At 57.5% G+C, this 22,682-nt stretch overlaps 2 protein-coding genes across 24 annotated transcripts in view; one reads left to right on the plus strand and one right to left on the minus strand.

Annotated features, from left to right (window-relative positions):
- The window catches only part of LOC106509605 (uncharacterized), a 126,443-nt gene that overhangs the window by 91,540 nt on the left and 12,221 nt on the right, over positions 1–22,682 (minus strand). Inside the window, exon 3 of one of the 9 annotated variants that reach the window (XR_014839100.1) lies at positions 22,272–22,413. The exons of the other annotated variants lie outside the window; for them this stretch is intronic. The gene's annotated coding sequence lies outside the window, so the exon portion shown is untranslated. Of the gene's footprint in view, positions 1–22,271; positions 22,414–22,682 lie in introns of those variants that run through there. 9 annotated transcript variants of the gene reach the window in all.
- Positions 1–22,682, plus strand: part of AFAP1L1 (actin filament associated protein 1 like 1) — a 68,599-nt gene that overhangs the window by 37,332 nt on the left and 8,585 nt on the right. For 9 of the 15 annotated variants that reach the window (XR_014836288.1, XR_014836287.1, XR_014836280.1 and 6 more), the window contains 6 exon segments: positions 2,545–2,626; positions 2,865–3,017; positions 4,245–4,456; positions 6,804–6,949; positions 7,535–7,607; positions 15,505–15,616. Coding sequence is in view for 4 of the 15 variants with exons in the window: in XM_085009186.1 (XP_084865312.1) it covers positions 2,545–2,626; positions 2,865–3,017; positions 4,245–4,456; positions 6,804–6,949; positions 7,535–7,607; positions 15,505–15,616 (778 nt within the window). In the remaining 11 variants the exon portion in view is untranslated. 15 annotated transcript variants of the gene reach the window in all.

A 22,682-nucleotide genomic window follows, 5' to 3' on the forward strand; every position in this document is an offset into this window, starting at 1 on the left:
CATCATGCAGACGTAGAAATGCCAGGCGGTGTAGGTGCTGGGAGGGACCGGTGCCAGGCGCGCTGGGAGCAAATGCCAGGGGCTGCTCTTGTCCAGGAGCGAGGAAGGCTGCCCAAGCCTTTCACTCGAGGTGAGGGCGAGAAAGCAGCGAGCAGGGGCAGGAAGCGCATTCCTAGCAGAGGGACGAGGCTCTGGAGCCGGAGAGCGCGGCGGGGAAGAGGCCAGGGCCTCGCAGGCGGGGGCTCAGGGAGGCCGGGCACTCGGCTGAGCCTAAAGAGTGGGCAAGACGGCACTGGGCAGAGGTGGCTGTGAGGGCCGGAGCAGCAGAGGCCAGGACGGGGCCAGGGGGTCCCGAGGACAGGAGGGCGAGGCTCTCAGCTGCGCTCACCGGCCTTCGCTGGAGGTGGGGCCTGAAGAAGAGCCAGGCGGACGGTGTGCGGGTGCGGGTGTGTGTTGGGGGGGTGTGGGTGTGTGCGGATGCGGGTGTGCGTGTGCGGGCGCCTGCTGCAGGGCAGCTGAGAGCGTGTTGCCGCCGGAGGGAGAGGAGCAAGCCCCCAGCGAGGAGCCATCCTGGGCTGAGCGGGCGGCTAGAACGTTCGGGGCGTTTTTGAAGCAGAGGCGCATGGGGATGAGCAGTGGTGCCCGTCCACCGTGGCCCCTGGGACCCAAGCGCCGTGGGCACTGAGCCGGCGCCCAGTGCTCGCAGCCGTTCTTGGCATTTGCCTCCCCGCCCGACACAGGCCGGGCCGTTCCCGCCCCACAGCCAGCACCGCCGCAGCCTCTGGTTCGCGGCTCACAGGAGACGCTGTCGGCGCCCGCGGCCCCTGCCAGCCTCAGGACCCGGGGGGCTCACGGCCCCCTTCTCCCCCGCCGCCCCGGGACTGTGCTCACGGCAGACGCCCCCGGGCCTGCTCTGGTCGCGCCGGCGGAAAGCTCTAGGGGCCGCAGAGCCCCGCAGGGACAGCTTTTAGGAGGACAGGTGTCATGCTGGCCTTGTCCTGAGTCCGCGGCACCGCTTGGCTCCTTAAAGGGAGACGGCTGTGCACCGCACGGCGGAGAGAAACGCGACGGGCTTTGGCCTCAGGGTCTCACTTGGGCCGGCTTGTCTGCCTCCCAGCAGCACCCCAACAGGGGTGTGTGAATTCAAGTGAGCAGCCATGGGGAGATTAGAGCGTTTTCCCGCATTCCCATCGCGGATGGCTGGTGGCAGAGGCCACATTTCTCCAGGGTCCATTTGTCTGCACTGCTCTACTCTGCATTTGTCTACACTGCATTTGTCTACTCGGTCCATTTTTGTCTACACTGCATTTGTCCTCTGTCCATTTGTCTACACGGTCCATTTGTCTACGCTGCATTTGCCTACTCTGCATTTGTCTACACTGCATTTGTCTACTCGGTCCATTTTTGTCTATGCTGCATTTGTCTACTCAGTCCATTTTTGTCTATGCTGCATTTGCCTACTCTGTCCATTTGTCTACGCTGCGTTTGTCTACTCTGCCCGTTTGTCTACTCTGCCCATTTGTCTACACTGCGTTTGTCTACTCTGCCCATTTGTCTACACTGCGTTTGTCTACTCTGCCCATTTGTCTACACTGCGTTTGTCTACTCTGTCCATTTGTCTACTCTGCCCATTTGTCTACACTGCATTTGTCTACTCTGTCCATCTGTCTACACTGCGTTTGTCTACTCTGTCCATTTGTCTACTCTGTCCATTTTTGTCTACACTGCATTTGTCCTCTGTCCATTTGTCTACTCTGTCCATTTTTGTCTACACTGCATTTGTCCTCTGTCCATTTTTCTACACCGTCCATTTGTCTGCACTGCGTGTGTCTACTTTGCATCTGTCTACACTGCACCACTCCCATGGTACCTGGTGGGATGAATGCCTGGATAGATGGGCAAAGGAATGGTGCGTCAACAGCTGGCGTAACGAGTGAAAATAAGCCTGGCTGACAGTGAAGTTGCTGCCACGGTGTGTGTGTGTGTGTCGCTACCACCCTCCCCATCCAGGCGAGGACTGCCATGGACGCCTCTCTCATCACCACTCGTGTTTAGTGGTCACCAAGTGATCCTTGCAATTTTCGCCAAGGTGAAGAGGCCAACGCACCTGCTGGCCTCCACGGTCAGGGTGCTCGGTTCACCCCTGTCAGTCTCTCTTGCACTGGGGGACACTCCGAGTGCCTCTTTCGCTTCCCATCTTCTCTGCCCACCCCCGCCGAGCTGCTGGGGGGAGCTTCCAAAACCAGCGCGTGAGCTGCACTTCAATCCCTCCCAGCTCCCATCAGCCACCAAATAGGGTCCAAACTCCGAGGAGGTTCATCGCAGTCCGTTATAATCAAGTGCCTTTCTCCCCGAATACACTGGGACCGGAGGACACGACCCCCTTAGGCCACTGCCGTCTTCCTCATGCCACCTGGCATCGGGCACGCGAGTCTGTAACACACCTGGGGGCCAATCCTCGTGGGCAGGGACGGGGGAGACGGGCCAGCACAGGGGCCCGTCTGAGCGCGCCCGCTGATGACGGCTGTCTGTGTCCCTCCCCAGAGGCCGTCCCAAGAGAAGCAGACCTCAGACTCTGACAGCCTGGGCCTGGGAGACAGCTGTTCCACCCTTGGCCGTGAACATGGTAGGAGCCTCTGGGGCCTCAGACGGGAGAATGCCAGAGCTGGGGGGTGGGGGGGCCACTGCCACAAGCGCACAGGGCAGAGCAGGTCCTGACCGCTCTGGACACCTGGCTATGGGACCTGGTCTGTGCTCGCCTGGAGCTGTGGGCCAGGCCCTGTGTGCAGGCTGAGGGGCTGCCGGGAAGGCTAGCGGGCTGGTGGGGCTCCCCCGCCTCCCCTAACCCGCTGCCATGGCCACAGGCAAAGGGAAGAAGAACAGCCTGTCGGAGCTGAAGGGGTCAGTGAGCAAGGCTGCCGGCCGAAAGATCACCCGCATCATCAGCTTTTCCAAGAAGAAGGCGCTGGCCGAAGCCCTGCAGGCGTCCGCTGCCGAGGAGGAAGTCCCGTGCTGTGGTGGGTACCGTGCACGCGGGGAGGCAACGCAGATCCTGCTGCTGAGGGCTCCCCGGGCAGAGCGCGGACGCCTCCTCCCGGATGGCTGGCATCCACCCTGAGTGAGCCAGGCCCGCCCTCGCTTCTCCGTGGGCCCCTGGCGCCTGACAGAAGGAAAGGCCAGCTGAGCTCCTCTGTCTACGCAGTTGGGGAGCTGAGCTCCAAAAGCCCCTGGCCTTGGTTTCCTCTGTGGGGACAGAAGGAGACGCTCTGACCTTCGCATGTATAATCCACCAAGTGTTTCAGTTCGGGCCCAGTCTTATACGGATAGTTCTTGGGTAAAAATACGTAAGCACTTTTATTATAAATGCACTCAAAAGAAAAGGGCGTGGGGTCGTTCCCATGGGGGCGCAGCAGAAACGAATCCGACTAGGAACCACGGGGACGTGGGTTCAATCCCTGGCCTCGCTCAGTGGGTGAAGGATCTGATGCTGCTGTGAGCTGCGGTGTAGATCGCAGATGCACGGCTGTGGCTGTGGTGTAGGCCGGCAGCTGCAGCTCCACCTGAACCCCTAGCCTGGGAACTTCCATGTGCCGCCAGGACGGCCCTAGACAGCAAAATAAATAAATAAACAAATAGATGCATTCAGTATGAATTAAAAATGGTTTGGAAAGAAAAACATAAATGTAGCGCTCCAGGTACTGGGATCCAACAGGAAATTTTATTTTTTAGATACGCAGTGCTAGTCTAATAACCCAGAAGGAGTATTAGAAAAGCATATGGCTATCAAGAAACATTTTCAGGTGGATCGGGACACGTTACGATGACAAGGAAACTAACATCTAAAACATCGAGGGGGGATTCTAACTCCTCAGCCATCAGCCTCGCCCTGGCTGCTTGCATAATTTATCGTGGCTTTTGGTTCCCACGTGCTGCCACCAGAGGTCAGCATCAGCCACTACTTTGTGTCCTCAGGGATAGCGGGGCATCTCAGGAGCAAAGGCAGCAGCAAGAGCTGTGGTTTCAGCTTTCCATACAGTAGCTGCGCCCTCCTCGGCCCGCCCACTGCTGCCTGAGGGCCGTGCAGGGGTGATGCTCAACCCCCGCGGCACAGGCAGGAAACGGAAACTCAGACAGCGGACAGGGGCCTGAGGCTGCGGGCCAGCGGGCCTTCCTTGCAGCTGGGGGCCCTTGGTGCCCGGGAGCACCCCAAGCGCCGGGAGTCACCCTGCTGGTGCCCCCCGCAGGTCACCTGAACGTGCTGGTGAACCACGGCTGGAAGGAACGCTGGTGCCGCCTCAAGGGCAGCACCCTGTATTTCCACAAGGACCGGACGGACCTGAGGACCCACGTGAACGCCATTGCCCTGCGCGGCTGCGAGGTGGCCCCGGGCTTCGGGCCCAGACACCCGTTTGCCTTCAGGATCCTGCGTGACCGGCAGGAGGTCGCCATCCTGGAGGTGAGAGGCCAACAGCGGGGCCTTGGTGGCGGAGGCGGACAGGGGCTTGGGCCCGGGCTTGGGCTTTGGTCCAGGGGCCTGGCTCCTGAGGCTGTGGGGGCCAAGGTCGGAGGGGAAGCAAGTCAGCCGATGCTGCCAAGTGATCAGCAGAGGCGCCCGTTAAACTACGCAGCCCCCGCTCAAGTCTGAATGTCCGACAGACAGCAGGTAATTCTTCTTCTGTAAGTAAGTACATCCCACACTTGGGACCTGCCTCTACCAACACGTGCCTGCGTCGCTGACCTGAAATGCAGATCTAACAGGGAATTGGGCATTTTTATTTGCTACATCTGGCAACCCGAGGCCCAAGCTTGGCTCCTTCTCCCCTGTAAATATAATCCCACCCCGGAAAGGCATCTAGCCTGATCTAACCCCGATCGGATTCTGGAACCCTCTCTACAACACTCTGCACCAGTAACTCTCCACCTCGGATGACCCACGGCCCTGCCAGGTAGCTGCTCCTCCCACCAAGCAACTCCATTTTCACAGAGATTTTCTCTACACGGAGTTGAAATCCTCAAGCTCCAGCAAAGCAGCAACCACACCGGATCTGCATATTTTTGTTTTTCCGGAACCAGCCTTATGTCGAGCACATACCAGGGGCTCAGTCCTATTTGCTGAACAAATGGCTGAATGAAAATGTGATTTCATTTCGCCCACGCCTGGTCACATCTACCCACTGGCACCAGCCCTCCTCCCTGGGGTCACGCGGAGTACACAGAAACTCTCTTCACACGCCAATCCTTCACTTATTTAGAATGTAAATTTTTTTTTTTTTTTTTTTTTTTGCTTTTTATGGCCACACCCGCAGCATATGGAGGTTTGCAGGCTGGGGGTCTAATTGGAGCTGCAACTGCCGGCCTACGCCACAGCCACAGCAACGCCGGATCTGAGCCGCATCTGCGACCTACACCACAGCTCACGGTACCACCAGATCCTTAACTGAGGGAGGGCCGGGATCGAACCCGCAACCTCATGGTTCCTCGTCGGATTCGTTTCCGCTGCGCCACGACGGGGACTCCACGGGAGGAAGACTTTAAGCAACTAGTCCCCCCATTACAGAGAGGACCTGAGGCCAGTGCAGCCCAGGCTCCATCCAAAGCTCCACAGAGGGCGGTGCCTCTTGGTCTCTTCCTGGAACTAAACCAGGCTCCTCGGTCCTGCTCTCTGTGTCCAGTACCCACTGCCCCTCTCCATCCTTAAATTTCAGGAACTATTGACTCTCGAAGTCCCTTGTATCTTTAATAGTTTGAGGTGGGTCTCCTGTTTCTTCAGTTATACACAGAGCTTTCTGTCAAAAAGTGAGCTTTTTTTTCTTGTCTTTTTAGGGCCGCACCTGCGGCATATGGAGGTTCCCAGGCTAGGAGTCAAATCTGAACTGCAGCTGCCGGCCTACACCACAGCTCACGGCACCACCAGATCCTTAACTCACTGAGGGAGGTCAGGGATCGAACCCGCAACCTCATGGTTCCTAGTGAGATTTGTTTCCGTTGCACCATGATGGGAACTCTCAAAAAAAGTGTGCTTTTTAAATTCAAGTTTAGTATCTGTGTGCTAACGATGTTATAACGATGCTCTTCAAATGAGAACATAAATAGGTATTTACTTGACCAGCAACTTCCTGGAGATTCTACTGTACACAGTTCTGCATATCACTGGCAATTTTAACACAAGAAAAAATTTGACTGGGTTGTGATAAGGAACCTCCTCATTTAATAAAAAGTAAACGTATTTTAAAAATTCAGAACATCTAGGAGTTCTCATCGTGGTGCAGGGGAAATGAATCCAACGAGGAACGATGAGGTTGCGGGTTCGATCCCTGCCCTCGCCCAGTGGGTTAAGGATCCGTTGGTGCCGTGAGCTGTGGTGTAGGTTGCAGATGCGGCTCAGATCCTGCGTTGCTGTGGCTGTGGCGTAGGCCAGCAGCTGTAGCTCTGATTCAACCCCTAGCCTGGGAACCTCCGTATGCCATGGATGCGGCCCTGAAAAGCAAAAAAATAAAAAAATAAAAATTCAGGACATCTAAACTGTGTCTTCACAGCCAAAGGGTCGGGAGGTCTCCAAGGGTAGCGATCGAGGCTCTATGGCTTAGGGGACAGTCAGGGAGGGCTTCTCTGAGGAGGTGGCCTTAGAGCAAAGGCCTGGGGCGGGGGACCGCCGTGGGTGCCTAGGTGTGCGTTCCAGTCTCGGATCCCTAACCGCGGCACGTGTAACAGGTATGCTCTGCACCTGTGTTTGGGTGACGTGAGCAGCAGCCAGAGGCCCTGACGGTGCCAAGGTGAGCCTGACGTGTGCCTTCTCTCCCCAGGCAAGCTGCTCGGAGGACATGGGCCGCTGGCTCGGGCTGCTGCTGGTGGAGACAGGCTCCAGGGTCACTCCGGAAGCGCTGCACTATGACTACGTGGACGTGGAGACACTGACCAGCATTGTCACCGCGGGGCGCAGCTCCTTCCTGTAAGGGCGCCCCGCGGCCCACCGTGCCCACAGCCCGGCCCGGCCCGGCTCCCTCTCACGGCAGACTCCAGCCCTGGGATGGGGAGGGCAGAGGACGGGCTGAGAAAGGCTGCCTCCTCGGGCTCAGACGGGGGCCTTCCTCTCCCAGCAGCAGGAGGCGACCCAGGCGCAGGGGATGCGGCGGTTGACAGGAGCTGGAGAGAGAAACTCTTCCGTACAGTGGCCTGAGCTCTGCTTGCATGCCAGGAAATGGAGGGTTTCATACTCTTGAGCCTTCGGGTGGCACAGGGCTGGTACATGGATCTGGCACGAGAAGTGCCAGCTGAGAGCCTCTATTTTCTCACTTAAATATGGAGGCAGTGAACCACCTGCCTCCCCAGTTGTCGTGAGAACCCCGCAGGTCCCTGCCTGGAAAGCCCTTAGCACACAGCGGCCCAGGGCTGCCCGGCCTGCTGCGGGCACTGGCCCTCCGACCGCGGTTACAAGCTGCCGCCAGAATCGCATGAGGGAGGAGACGGGGAAGCACTGCCAGCCGCATGGCAGCACTGCCACCACATCCTCATCATCGTCCCTCTTATTTTTCAGATATGCAAGATCCTGCCAGGATCCGTGGCCTGAGCCCCGCATCTACGATGATGTCCCTTACGAAAAGATGCAGGTACGGCTGCCCGGGGCGTCGGGCACGCGGCCAGGCCACCCATCAGCTCGCCCTCCCCCTCCCCCTCCTCCCCGGCGCGTTCCTTCCTCTGCCTCAGAGACACCAGTTTCGCTTCACCAGCAGCCAGACGGCTCGGGAGAAGGGCCTTCTGACGGCAGACCACGGCTCAAGAGAAGGACTCCCTGGTGCAGGAGGCGGGCAGGGCGGGGGCGAGGTCCCTGGGCGGGAGGCCAGGGCCGTGCCAGCTGGGACGCACTGCTCCTCTGAGCAGGGTGCTGGGCTGCCCGCCCCTGCTTTCCGCTCTGTGCACGGACGGATTGAGCTGTGCGTCGGGGGATGACAACGGGGGGCCACCCCCGGGCCTTCACCTGGGGGCTTCCACAGACTTGGCCTCAACCCCAGGACCATGTCCCCCTCGTGCTCGCTAAACCAAGGGGCGCCAGCTTACTGGCTTACAGGGCAGCCCCGCAGCCATCCCTCGACCCGGGCCCGCAGCACGCGTGTGCCTGCTCTGCCTCGGGCAAGCCAGAGGACCACATGCCGATTGGGCCCCCTGGCTGAGGGAGGCAAAGAGGGAGTTGAGGAAAACAGTGGCCGAGGGCCAGGACCCCTGCCTCGGACAGTGCTGGGCTGCTCTGAGCTCTCACCTCGAGGACGCCCTTTGCTAGAAACTACTGCAGCCATCCTTCTGTTTCCATGGTCGTTGTTCAGACTCAGATGAGCCAGTCAATGCAGCCTGAGCCTGTTCTCAGCTAGAGTTCAGTAGCAAGACAGCATAATTCTTCAGGAGGTGAACTCTGCACTCAGGCCTGAGTCCAAGTCCCCCTGGTCTTCACTTCCTGGTCCTCACTTCCCTGGTCCTCACCTCCTGGTCCTCACTTCCCTGGCCCTCACTTCCCTGGTCCTCACTCCCCTGGTCCTCACTTCCCTGGCCCTCACCTCCCTGGCCCTCACCTCTCTGGTCCTCACTTCCCTGGCCCTCACTTCCCTGGACCTCACTTCCCTGGCCCTCACCTCCTGGCCCTCACCTCCTGGTCCTCACCTCTCTGGTCCTCACCACCTGGTCCTCACCTCCCTGGTCCTCACCTCTCTGGTCCTCACTTCCCTGGTCCTCACTTCCCTGGTCCTCACCTCCTGGTCCTCACCTCCTGGTCCTCACCTCTCTGGTCCTCACTTCCCTGGTCCTCACTTCCCTGGTCCTCACCTCTCTGGTCCTCACCTCTCTGGTCCTCACTTCCCTGGTCCTCACCTCCCTGGCCCTCACCTCCTGGTCCTCACCTCTCTGGTCCTCACCTCCCGGTCCTCACCTCCCGGTCCTCACTTCCCTGGCCCTCACCTCCAGGTCCTCACCTCCTGGTCCTCACCTCCTGGTCCTCACCTCCAGGTCCTCACCTCTCTGGTCCTCACTTCCTGGTCCTCACCTCTCTGGTCCTCACCTCCCTGGTCCTCACTTCCCTGGTCCTCACCTCTCTAGTCCTCACTTCCCTGGCCCTCACTTCCCTGGTCCTCACCTCCTGGTCCTCACCTCCAGGTCCTCACCTCTCTGGTCCTCACCTCCTGGTCCTCACCTCTCTGGTCCTCACCTCCCTGGTCCTCACCTCCCTGGTCCTCACCTCCTGGCCCTCACCTCTCTGGTCCTCACCTCCCTGGCCCTCACTTCCCTGGCCCTCACCTCCTGGTCCTCACCTCCTGGTCCTCACCTCCTGGTCCTCACCTCCCGGTCCTCACTTCCCTGGCCCTCACCTCCAGGTCCTCACCTCCTGGTCCTCACCTCCTGGTCCTCACCTCCAGGTCCTCACCTCTCTGGTCCTCACCTCTCTGGTCCTCACTCCCCTGGTCCTCACCTCCTGGTCCTCACCTCTCTGGTCCTCACTTCCCTGGCCCTCACCTCCTGGTCCTCACCTCTCTGGTCCTCACTTCCCTGGTCCTCACTTCCCTGGTCCTCACCTCCTGGTCCTCACCTCTCTGGTCCTCACTTCCCTGGCCCTCACTTCCCTGGCCCTCACCTCCTGGTCCTCACTTCCCTGGTCCTCACCTCCTGGTCCTCACTTCCCTGGTCCTCACTTCCCTGGTCCTCACCTCCTGGTCCTCACTTCCCTGGTCCTCACTTCCCTGGTCCACACCTCCTGGTCCTCACCTCCTGGTCCTCACTTCCCTGGCCCTCACTTCCCTGGCCCTCACCTCCTGGCCCTCACCTCCTGGTCCTCACTTCCCTGGCTCTCACTTCCCTGGTCCTCACTTCCTGGTCCTCACCTCCTGTTCCTCACCTCTCTGGTCCTCACTTCCCTGGTCCTCACTTCCCTGGTCCTCACTTCACTGGTCCTCACCTCTCTGGTCCTCACTTCCCTGGCCCTCACCTCCTGGTCCTCACTTCCCTGGCCCTCACTTCCCTGGTCCTCACCTCCTGGCCCTCACTCCCCTGGTCCTCACCTCCCTGGTCCTCACTTCCCTGGCCCTCACCTCCAGGTCATCACCTCCTGGTCCTCACCTCTCTGGTCCTCACCTCCTGGTCCTCACCTCCAGGTCCTCACCTCTCTGGTCCTCACCTCTCTGGTCCTCACCTCTCTGGTCCTCACTCCCCTGGTCCTCACCTCCTGGTCCTCACCTCTCTGGTCCTCACTTCCCGGGCCCTCACCTCCTGTTCCTCACCTCTCTGGTCCTCACTTCCCTGGTCCTCACTTCCCTGGTCCTCACCTCCTGTTCCTCACCTCTCTGGTCCTCACTTCCCTGGTCCTCACTTCCCTGGTCCTCACTTCCCTGGTCCTCACCTCTCTGGTCCTCACTTCCCTGGTCCTCACCTCCTGGCCCTCACCTCTCTGGTCCTCACTTCCCTGGTCCTCACCTCCTGGTCCTCACCTCCTGGCCCTCACCTCCTGGTCCTCACTTCCCTGGCCCTCACTTCCCTGGCCCTCACCTCCTGGCCCTCACTCCCCTGGCCCTCACTCCCCTGGTCCTCACCTCCCTGGTCCTCACCTCCCTGGCCCTCACCTCCAGGTCATCACCTCCAGGTCCTCACCTCTCTGGTCCTCACCTCTCTGGTCCTCACTCCCCTGGTCCTCACCTCCTGGTCCTCACCTCTCTGGTCCTCACCTCCCTGGTCCTCACTTCCCTGGCCCTCACCTCCTGGTCCTCACCTCCAGGTCCTCACCTCTCTGGTCCTCACCTCTCTGGTCCTCACTCCCCTGGTCCTCACCTCCTGGTCCTCACCTCTCTGGTCCTCACTTCCCTGGCCCTCACCTCCTGGCCCTCACTTCCCTGGCCCTCACTCCATTGGTCCTCACCTCCTGGTCCTCACCTCTCTGGTCCTCACCTCCCTGGTCCTCACCTCCCTGGCCCTCACTTCCCTGGCCCTCACCTCCTGGTCCTCACTTCCTGGTCCTCACCTCCTGGTCCTCACTTCCCTGGCCCTCACTTCCCTGGCCCTCACCTCCTGGTCCTCACCTCCCTGGTCCTCACCTCCAGGTCCTCACCTCCTGGTCCTCACCTCTCTGGTCCTCACCTCCTGGTCCTCACTTCCCTGGTCCTCACTTCCCTGGTCCTCACCTCCTGGTCCTCACCTCCTGGTCCTCACTTCCCTGGTCCTCACCTCCTGGTCCTCACTTCCCTGGTCCTCACTTCCCTGGTCCTCACCTCCTGGTCCTCACTTCCCTGGTCCTCACTTCCTGGTCCTCACTTCCCTGGTCCTCACTTCCTGGTCCTCACTTCCCTGGTCCTCATCTCTCTGGTCCTCACTTCCCTGGTCCTCACTTCCCTGGTCCTCACCTCCTGGCCCTCACCTCTCTGGTCCTCACCTCCCTGGTCCTCAACTCCTGGCCCTCACCTCCTGGCCCTCACCTCCTGGTCCTCACTCCCCTGGCCCTCACTCCCCTGGTCCTCACCTCCTGGCCCTCACTCCCCTGGCCCTCACTCCCCTGGTCCTCACCTCCTGGTCCTCACCTCTCTGGTCCTCACTTCCCTGGCCCTCACCTCCAGGTCCTCACCTCCTGGTCCTCACCTCCTGGTCCTCACCTCCAGGTCCTCACCTCTCTGGTCCTCACCTCTCTGGTCCTCACTTCCTGGTCCTCACCTCTCTGGTCCTCACCTCTCTGGTCCTCACTCCCCTGGTCCTCACCTCCTGGTCCTCACCTCTCTGGTCCTCACTTCCCTGGCCCTCACTTCCCTGGCCCTCACCTCCTGGTCCTCACCTCCTGGTTCTCACCTCCTGGTCCTCACCTCCTGGTCCTCACTTCCCTGGCCCTCACCTCCTGGTCCTCACCTCCTGGTCCTCAAATCCCTGGCCCTCACTCCCCTGGTCCTACCTCTCTGGTCCTCACCTCCCTGGCCCTCACCTCCCTGGCCCTCACTTCCCTGGCCCTCACCTCCTGGTCCTCACCTCCTGGTCCTCACTTCCCTGGCCCTCACTTCCCTGGCCCTCACCTTCTGGTCGTCACTTCCCTGGTCCTCACTTCCCTGGCCCTCACTTCTCTGGTCCTCACCTCTCTGGTCCTCACCTCCTGGTCCTCACCTCCTGGTCCTCACCTCCCTGGTCCTCACCTCCTGGTCCTCACTTCCCTGGCCCTCACTTCCCTGGCCCTCACCTCCTGGTCCTCACTTCCCTGGCCCTCACTTCCCTGGCCCTCACCTACTAGTCCTCACCTCCTGGTCCTCACTTCCCTGGTCCTCACCTCCTGGTCCTCACCTCCTGGCCCTCACCTCCTGGTCCTCACTTCCCTGGCCCTCACTTCCCTGGTCCTCACCTCCTGGCCCTCACTCCCCGGGCCCTCACTCCCCTGGTCCTCACCTCCCTGGTCCTCACTTCCCTGGCCCTCACCTCCAGGTCCTCACCTCCTGGTCCTCACCTCTCTGGTCCTCACATCCCTGGTCCTCACTTCCCTGGCCCTCACCTCCAGGTCCTCACCTCCTGGCCCTCACCTCATGGTCCTCACTTCCCTGGCCCTCACTTCCCTGGTCCTCACCTCCTGGCCCTCACTCCCCTGGCCCTCACTCCCCTGGTCCTCACCTCCTGGTCCTCACCTCTCTGGTCCTCACTTCCCTGGCCCTCACTTCCCTGGCCCTCACTTCCCTGGCCCTCACCTCCCGGTCCTCACCTCCCGGTCCGCACTTCCCTGGCCCTCACCTCCAGGTCCTCACCTCCTGGTCCTCACCTCTCTGGTCCTCACCTCCTGATCCTCACCTCCAGGTCCTCACCTCTCTGGTCCTCACCTCTCTGGTCCTCACTTCCTGGTCCTCACCTCTCTGGTCCTCACCTCTCTGGTCCTCACCTCCCTGGTCCTCACTTCCCTGGTCCTCACCTCTCTGGTCCTCACCTCCCTGGTCCTCACCTCCTGGTCCTCACTTCCCTGGCCCTCACTTCCCTGGCCCTCACTTACCTGGCCCTCATCTCCTGGTCCTCACCTCCCTGGTCCTCACCTCCAGGTCCTCACCTCTCTGGTCCTCACTTCCCTGGTCCTCACCTCCTGGTCCTCACTTCCCTGGTCCTCACCTCCTGGTCCTCACTTCCCTGGTCCTCACTTCCCTGGTCCTCACCTCCTGGTCCTCACTTCCCTGGTCCTCACTTCCCTGGTCCTCACCTCCTGGTCCTCACCTCTCTGGTCCTCACTTCCCTGGTCCTCACCTCCTGGTCCTCACTTCCCTGGTCCTTACTTCCCTGGTCCTCACTTCCTGGTCCTCACTTCCCTGGTCCTCACCTCCTGGTCCTCACCTCCTGGTCCTCACCTCTCTGGTCCTCACTTCCCTGGTCCTCACTTCCCTGGTCCTCAACTCCTGGTCCTCACCTCTCTGGTCCTCACTTCCCTGGTCCTCACTTCCCTGGTCCTCACCTCCTGGCCCTCACCTCTCTGGTCCTCACTTCCCTGGTCCTCACCTCCTGGTCCTCACCTCGGCCCTCACCTCCTGGTCCTCACTTCCCTGGCCCTCACTTCCCTGGTCCTCACCTCCTGGCCCTCACTCCCCTGGTCCTCACCTCTCTGGTCCTCACCTCCTGGTCCTCACCTCTCTGGTCCTCACCTCTCTGGTCCTCACCTCCTGGTCCTCACCTCCTGGTCTCACCTCCTGGTCCTCACCTCCCTGGTCCTCACTTCCCTGGTCCTCACCTCCTGGTCCTCACTTCCCTGGCCCTCACTTCCCTGGCCCTCACCTCTCTGGTCCTCACCTCCTGGTCCTCACCTCCTGGTCCTCACCTCCTGGTCCTCACCTCTCTGGTCCTCACCTCCTGGTCCTCACTTCCTGGTCCTCACCTCCTGGTCCTCACCTCCCTGGTCCTCACCTCCTGGTCCTCACTTCCCTGGTCCTCACTTCCCTGGCCCTCACCTCCTGGTCCTCACTTCCCTGGCCCTCACTTCCCTGGTCCTAACCTCCTAGTCCTCACTTCCCTGGCCCTCACTTCTCTGGCCCTCACCTCTCTGGTCCTCACCTCCTGGTCCTCACCTCCTGGTCCTCACCTCTCTGGTCCTCACCTCCTGGTCCTCACTTCCTGGTCCTCACCTCCTGGCCCTCACTTCCCTGGTCCTCACTTCCCTGGTCCTCACCTCCTGGTCCTCACTTCCCTGGCCCTCACTTCACTGGTCCTCACCTCCTGGTCCTCACTTCCCTGGCCCTCACTTCCCTGGTCCTCACCTCCTGGTCCTCACCTCCCTGGCCCTCACCTCCTGGTCCTCACTTCCCTGGCCCTCACCTCCTGGTCCTCACTTCCCTGGTCCTCACTTCCCTGGTCCTCACCTCTCTGGTCCTCACTTCCCTGGCCCTCACTTCCCTGGTCCTCACCTCCTGGTCCTCACTTCCCTGGCCCTCACTTCCCTGGCCCTCACCTCCTGGTCCTCACCTCCCTGGTCCTCACCTCTAGGTCCTCACCTCCTGGTCCTCACTTCTCTTGTCCTCACCTCTCTGGTCCTTACTTCCCTGGTCCTCACCTCTCTGGTCCTTACTTCCCTGGTCCTCACCTCTCTGGTCCTCACTTCCCTGGTCCTCACCTCCTGGTCCTCACTTCCCTGGTCCTCACTTCCCTGGTCCTCACCTCCTGGTCCTCACTTCCCTGGTCCTCACCTCCTGGTCCTCACCTCCTGGTCCTCACTTCCCTGGTCCTCACTTCTCTGGTCCTCACCTCTCTGGTCCTTACTTCCCTGGTCCTCACCTCTCTGGTCCTCACTTCCCTGGTCCTCACTTCCTGGTCCTCACTTCCCTGGTCCTCACTTCCTGGTCCTCACCTCCTGTTCCTCACCTCTCTGGTCGTCACTTCCCTGGTCCTCACTTCCCTGGTCCTCACCTCCTGGTCCTCACTTCCTATCTCCACGTGGATATAGTAACACTCGCTGACAGGACCACTGCAAGAACCAAATGAAAGAACTCAGGGAAAGCGCTCAGCCCCGGGCCTGGGCATCGGAAGGTCTCACACAGAGGAGTGAGTGGTACCGTCCTTAGCAATGTCCTCCTCCTCCTCACACGATCACGTTTGACTTGTGGCTCCCTGAGCTTGGACGAGACTCTGAGGGTTCTCCACACGCTTCAGGCACAAACGCAGAACCAGTCCATTTAGTTATGTCACTTCTGCCACTGGCTCATCTCACCTATGACTTTTTTTACGTGAAAACACACATTAGCAATTCAGAAAATTTGAAGGCTACATCCAAATGATGTGAAAACAAACTATGATAAATCAAATACACAAACCGTCCGCAGTTTTCCTCTCAGCACAATTCCAGCCTACAGCTGCCTTCTGCTGCCCCCCCCCCCCCCAGGAAGGTTGGCTGCCGCGGGTGGTTTATAAACTGTCGAGGGCTGCCCACACCCACAGAGGCCATGAAACACTTGGCCGCCAAGCACTCAGCCGCCAAGCATGCAGACGGCACCCACACCAAGGCCGGGGAGCCCACCTGCACCTTCTCCTCCCGTCTCCACCCAGGACGAGAAGCCTGCACGTCCCTCTGGAGCCCAGGTCAAGCGCCACGCCTCCTCCTGCAGTGAGAAGTCCCATCGGGTGGACCCGCAGGTTTCGGTCAAGCGCCACGCCTCCAGTGAGTTGTGGGGGCGGGGGTGGGGGGGGGGGAGCTCTCACAATCAGATGCCTCCAGGAACCGGGCAGGTGATGAAATGAGTGAAGAGCAGTCCTAAGAACCACTCTGAGAAAAATGACATGGCAAGCAGCAGGATAAGGGGCTGCTGGCAGGTGCCCTCGGAGGGACAACAACAGGGTCTGGGCTGGGGAGGCTGTGGGAAGCTATAGGGCTCAGGCCCCAGCTCCAGGGGCAGCCACTACCAGCTCCAGCTGAGGCCCTGCACAGCAGTGCCAGTCCAGATTGGCCAACTGCTCCAAAGAGACCAGAAATCTAGACTTTATGTGAGCTCCGTTTGTCTTTTAACACTAGCAACGATTGAAAAACTCTGAACACCACGTAAGGCTACCTATACACACACCTGCACGCACAGCTCACCTCTGCGTCCCAGCCCAGCACTCCATGGAAGCCTGCTGGACTGCCTCACTGCCACGCTATTCAGGAATGACTAAGCAGGCCAGACAACTCGGAGCTCCCATCATGGCTCAGGGGTTAACGAAGCCGACTAGGAACCACGAGGTTGCAGGTTTGATCCCTGGCCTCAATCAGTGGGTTAAGGATCCAGTGTTGCCGTGAGCTGTGGTGTGGGTCGCAGATGCGGCTCAGATCTTGCGTTGCTGTGGCTCTGGCGTAGGCCGGCAGCTGCAGCTCCAATTAGACCCCTAGCCTGGGAACTTCCATGTGGCCCTAGAAAAGACAAAAAAAAAAAAAAAAAAAAAAAAAGCAGGCCAGACAACTCTATGGTAAATTCTCTTTGATTCCCAGCATTAATCTCTACAGCTTTAGGAGCAAAACCAGCTTCCTACAGAACAGTGTGTTCCAAGAGTCTTGTATTTGTTGCTTTTACTTTCCTCCTCCTGTAGCTGAATAGTCAAGTTCTAGTCTTTGCTTTTTGAAGATTTATTTTTTAATACTTTCTTTAGCATCGATGAGCTCTTCTGGGAGTCAGGAGCCCTGTATTCTACTCCTCTCTTGGCCACTCAATTACTGTGTAGCTTTGGGGACGTCCTCTCCCCTCTCTGGGTCTGCGTTTCCCCCTGAAAACTTGGAGGGCCGCTGGTAACACTCCCACACGCTCTGCTCGTGGAAACCGGAAACGCAGGCCGTAGGGAAGGCCCATTTCCAACCGGGAAACGAAACTGAAATAAGCACGTAGGATTGAAGAAATCACAAGGCGTAGGAAAAAAAACTACAGCAAAGATAAAAATTGGACTCTTTATTCGAATCAAATCTTACATTGAAGCCCAGGTTACAGAGAGAGAAACGTGGAGCTGCCGTGACTGGAGTCGGGAGGCCGCTCCGACCGGGAGCCTGTTACCAGGGCACCTGTTCCCTGTCCCCGGGAAAGCAGAGGCCCCCTTGCAGGCGGCTGAAAACCGCGGGTCTAGGGCAACAACGTGTTTCAGAGGAAGAAACTGAAAGCTATGAGAGGAGGGCCTCGCCCAAGATCACGTATTAATTACCTGCTGCTACGTACCCCGTTACCCCGATTTACTAGCTCAAGACATAAATGTGAGTCCCGTCTCAGCCTGTGTGGGTCAGGAATCCTCAGGGCCGCTGGCGTAGGTCGCTCTGACTGAGGCTCGCTGGTCAGGTCACAGGCAAGACGCGGGCTGGTCCCTGGGAGTCTGAAGCCTTGCCACACTGAAGGATCTGCCCCCAAAGCGGCTCACTTCATACGTGGCCGGTTCGCGGGCTCCTGAGAGGGGGCCTCGGTGCCTTCCACGGGGCCTGGCCACCGGGCTGCGTGTCCTCAGGGCCGGGCGGCGGGCTCCCCCAGCCGCAGCGTTTCCGCGGCCGAGCCCGGCCGATCATCCCTGCGACACCCTAGGGGCTCGGCGGGTCAGTCCCGCCGAGCGCGGGAGGCCTGCCAAAGGACCGGGGACACGGCGACAAAACTCGGCCGAACCGAGGGGTCGTGAGGAAAATGGTGCCCTGAGAGGCTCCAGAGACTCAGTCCCCGGAAACGACCGTAACTGGTGAAAACGGCGAAATCAATCATCGAGGCTCCAGAAAGTGGAGGCTCCAGAAGACACTTATTCTAGAAAGTTCACCCCATCTCAGGAAGAGCAGTGAGAGCTGGTGGCCTGTGCGTCACGACGCACTGCTTTCCCCGCCTCGCCGCCCAGCGGGCCCGTCTCCTCCCCGGCGGGTGTGGACGCGCAGACAGGGCGCTCCGTCCCGCGGCGGCCAGGCCCGAGCGGCTGCATCGCCCCATCGAGAGCAGACCCCCAGCGCTGCTGCGCAGCCCAGCTCCGTGCGCAGAGGCCAAGTTCCGGGCGACTGTCGCCCCACCGGGGCCTCCCTTCCGCCACCCAGGCCCGCCTGGTGGCAGAGGCTCTCCCTGGGGCGGCGCGGGCCCAGGACACGGGGTCCCCACTGCCCTGCCCGCCGCCCACGCCCAAGGCCGGGGTTCCACACTGGGAGGGACGAGCTAAGAGGGCCCGGGCGCGGTCCCGGAGCTGCAGCCCGCCGACAGCACAGAGGTGTCAGCTGCTGTTCCACCTTCGGATTCGCAACAGCGACGGGGAGACCGCGCCCAGCGTGAAAGGCAGGTCATCCCTACAGAGCCCACCCGCCAAGCCTCCCCTTCCGAAGAGGCGGCAGTGAAACCGAGCCGGGAGCAAACGCTGCCCCCCGGCTCTTGCTCAGGAGCAGCAGCGGGGCCCAGGCCTTCTCATCGTGGCTCTTTTTCAAGGAAGAGCGAATGATACCGCGGCCGCCGACTCGAAGACTCGCGCTTGACGATTCAAGGAGCTCAGCCTTCTGTGACCAGCTAGAAACCGCCGAGAACCCAAGTGCTGCTCAAGTGGGGCGTGCACGCATGCATGGTGCTCCGTCTACACCGCGGACGCCAGGAGGCGACACGCAGAATAAAAGAGCGCTATTTACTGAGGTCACAGCATCACGCTGCACGAAGGAGGCCAGAGGCGAAACACCAATACTGCACAACTCAATTGATATAAAATCCCAGGACCGTGAGAACTGTGCTGGTAGACAGCAGATCAGCACTGACGGGGGCTGGGTGGGAGAGTGAACTGACTGCCGAGGGCAAGAGAGACTCGGGGGTTGAGAGAAATGGCATATTCATCCTGATTGCGCCGCTGGAAGTGGTGACAAGATTCAGGAGAGGAGAGGCTTTAACTTGCTCTATCTTACAGTATATAAAACATACGAGGTAAAACAAAAATAAACCATTAGAAGAGGGAAAAAACCCAAAAAGCAATCAGCGGACAATTAGTGGAGCCCAGCGACTGGCTGTGACGCCCACAGAATCAGGCAGTGGAAGAGAGACCAGGACGAGAGGCAGAGAGAGCCCCACTGAGACCGCTGCTCCCCGGGGTGACTGTGCACGTGCCCAAGGCTGCAGCCTCTGCGGACCCACCTTGGAGGCTTCGCACCACGAGGAGAAAATGTACTTCACTAGAAGAGCCCGCTAGGTCGCTGACCAAACCAGCGACTGGAGGAGGAGGGCAGGCTCAGTATGTGCAGAGATGCTACAATATGTTATCCAAAATGTCCAATTTTCAACCAGAAATTATGAAACACACAAAGAAACAGGAAAGTGTGACCCAAAAGAGGGAAAAAAGGCAGGTGACAGAAACTGCCTTGCGAGGACCCACGTGCAGAATTGAACAAAGACTTCAGAGCATCCTTTGTAAGTATGTTCAGAGAACTAAGGGCAACCAGGCTTAAAGAGGAAAAGGAAGAGGAGTTCCCATTGCGGCTCAGCAGGTACAACGCAACTAGTGTCCATGAGGATGTGGGTTCCATCCCTGGCCCCAATCAGCGCTGGGGGATCCGTCGCTGAGCTGTGGTGTAGGCTGCAGATGCTGTGGCTGTGGCGCAGGCCAGTGTAAGCTCAGATCGACCCTCAGCCTAAGAACTTCCATATGCTGTGGATGTGGCCCTAAAAAGCAAAAAGAAACGAAAAAAAAAGTAAAGGAAGGATTGGAGAGGAAGAAGTGAAACTGTCACTGTTTGCAGATTACATGATATGATACATAGAAAATCCTTCAGAGCACTAAAAAACTACTAGAGCTCATCAATGAATTTGGTAAAGTTGCAGGATACAAAAGTAACCTAGAGAAATCTGCTGCGTTTCTATACATAGCAACAAACTATCAGAAGGAAAAATTAAGAAAAAATTTACAATCGCATCTTTTTTTTTTTTTTTTGTCTTTTTGCTATTTCTTTGGGCCGCTCCCGCGGCATATGGAGGTTCCCAGGCTAGGGGTTGAATCGGAGCTGTAGCCACCAGCCTACGCCAGAGCCACAGCAACGCTGGATCCGAGCCGCGTCTGCAATCTACACCACAGCTCACGGCAACGCCGGATCATCAACCCGCTGAGCAAGGGCAGGGACCGAACCCGCAACCTCGTGGTTCCTAGTCGGATTCGTTAACCACTGCGCCACGACGGGAACTCCCTACAATCCCATCTTTTAAAGTGAGGAGTATTTGCATACACCCCACGCATATCTTCCCATATTTTTTTGGCCACACCCACAGATTCAGAAGTTTAAGCAATGCAGTGACAATTCCAGATCCTTAACCCACGAAGCCAGAGGGAACTCCTACAATTACATTTTCTTTTTTTTGTTTTTTAGGGCCGCACCTGCGGCATATGGAGGTTCCCAGGCTAGGGGTCAAATCGGAGCTGCAGTTCGCAGCCTATGCCACAGCCACAGCAATGTGGGATCTGAGCCCTGTCTGCAACCTACACCACAGCTCCCAGCAACGCCTTAACCCACTGAGTGAGGCCAGGGACCGAACCTGCGTCCTCATGAATACTCATCAGATTCATTTTCCCTGAGCCATGATGACCTGCTGAGCCACAACAGGAACTTCTACAGTTGCATTTAAAAGAATAAATCTAGGAATAAATCTAACCGAGGAGATAAAAGATTTATGCTCAAAAAGCAGTAAGAAAGAAAATTACAAGAAATTGAAAACAACACAGATGATAATAAGCAATACTGTGCTTATGGATTGAAGAATTAATATTGTTAAAGTGATCATACTACCTGAGGTAACCTACAGATGCAGTACAATCCCTACTAAAATACCAATGGTATTTTTCACAGAACTAGAAAAAACAATTCTAATACTTGTACAGAAACACAAAAGACCCCAAAGGGCCAAAACAATCTTGAGAAAGAAGATCAAAGCTGGAGATACTATGTTACCTTATTTCAAACTATACTTCAAAGCTAGTCATCAAAAAAAAAAGCTACAGTCATCAGAACAGTATGGTACGGGCACAAAAACAGACATGTAGATCCATAAAACAGAACGGAGAGCTCTCTCTCATTTATGTGGGCCATGAACCCGCACTTATATGAGCAATTAATCTATGACAAAGGAAGTATGAACACACAATGGGAAGAAGACAGGGTCTTAATAAACGGTGGTGGGAAAATGGGACAGTCACATGCAAAAATGGACTATTTTCTCAGACCATATACAAAAAAAAAAAAAAACAAACCCTCAAAATGGATTAAAGATTTAAAACCATAACTCTTCTAGACAAAAACATAAGCAGTACACTCTTTGATATTGGTCTTGGCAATTTTTTTTTTTGGTCTTTTTATGGCCACACCCATGGCACATGGAAGTTCCCAGGCTAGGGGTTAAATCAGAGCTGTAGCTGCTGGCCTACGCCACAGCCACAGCAACATGGGATCCAAGCTGCATCTGTGACTTACACCACAGCTCATGGCAACGCCGGATCCTTAACCCACTGAGCAAGGCCAGGGATCGAAGCCACAAGCTCATGAATACGAGTCAGGTTCATTGCTGCTGAGCCACAACAGAAACTCCTGGTCTTAACAGTATTTTTTGGATATGTCTCCTTAGGCAAGGGAAACAAAAGCAAAAATAAATAGGACTACAGCAAACTAAAAAGCTTTTGCACAGTGAAGGAAACTATCAAAAGGCCACTGACTAAATGAGGGAAGATATTTACAAATGACACATCCAATAAGGGGTTAATATACAACCATACAGAGAACTCATCCATCGAAAAATATAAACAACCCAATTAAAAACTAGGCATAGGACCACAGGCGTTTTTCCAAAGCGGATTGACCGATGGCCGACGGGCACATGAAAACACGTTCTGCACCACCAGGCATCAGGGGAATCCACATCGAAACCACAATGAGATGGCACAGCGCCCCACGATGGCCAGTATCCAAAACTGCATCAAATAACAAGCGCCGGTGAGGATGCGGAGAAAAGGGAACGCTTGCGCCTCGCTGGAGCCTGAGGACACGTGACCACCAAACGCGAGGGGGTAGCTGTGTAGCGGAGAAAGGACCTTAGGTAAAGTCCAAGGCAATCTAACAAAGCATGGCGTTTAGTAATGAAAAAAAAAGTAAAAGAGATGACAGTACCCTATCAATGCCTCAACCGGACATGTGAACTGGCAAAAAGAATCAGTGAACCTACAGCTAGATCAAGAGGTTACACCTTCCCAAGACCAGAGAGAGCAAAGGACAGAGAAAAACGGACAGCGCCTCAGAGAAACGCGAGACACCATCGAGGACACTAACACACGCATAGAAGGAGTGTGAGGAGAGGAGAAAGAGAAAGGAGGATAGAGAACATTACATAATGCCTGCAGAGGTGCCACATTTATTGAAAGCATTAATTTACACATCCAGGAAGCTCCGTGAAGTTCCAGGAGGATAAGGCAAAGCCATCCACAAAAGGCACATGGTGCTCAAAATCTAGCGCTAAAGACAAGGAGGAAACCCTGAAGCAGAAAAAAAAAAAAAAAAAAAATCTACTCGCCGCTTACAAAGTATCCCCTGCAACGCGAACAGCCGACTTCTCATCAGACAAGATGACGTATTTTCCCCTGAGGTCACCTGGAATATTATTCAGCAATGAAAAGGAACGACGCACTAATACATACTACAACATTTGTGTATTAGTTACATTACTAACTTGGACACTAAGTATTCCTTTTTTTCCTCATTATGGAGGCCCAGATTTTTCTGGAAGGTGCTTGGACAATTCTGA

Source organism: Sus scrofa, chromosome 2, assembly GCF_054392235.1.
Source record: "Sus scrofa isolate SSC_HxYL_T2T_F1_AM1 chromosome 2, Sscrofa_HxYL_maternal_Yorkshire_Landrace_v2.0, whole genome shotgun sequence".
Lineage (NCBI taxonomy): Eukaryota > Metazoa > Chordata > Mammalia > Artiodactyla > Suidae > Sus > Sus scrofa.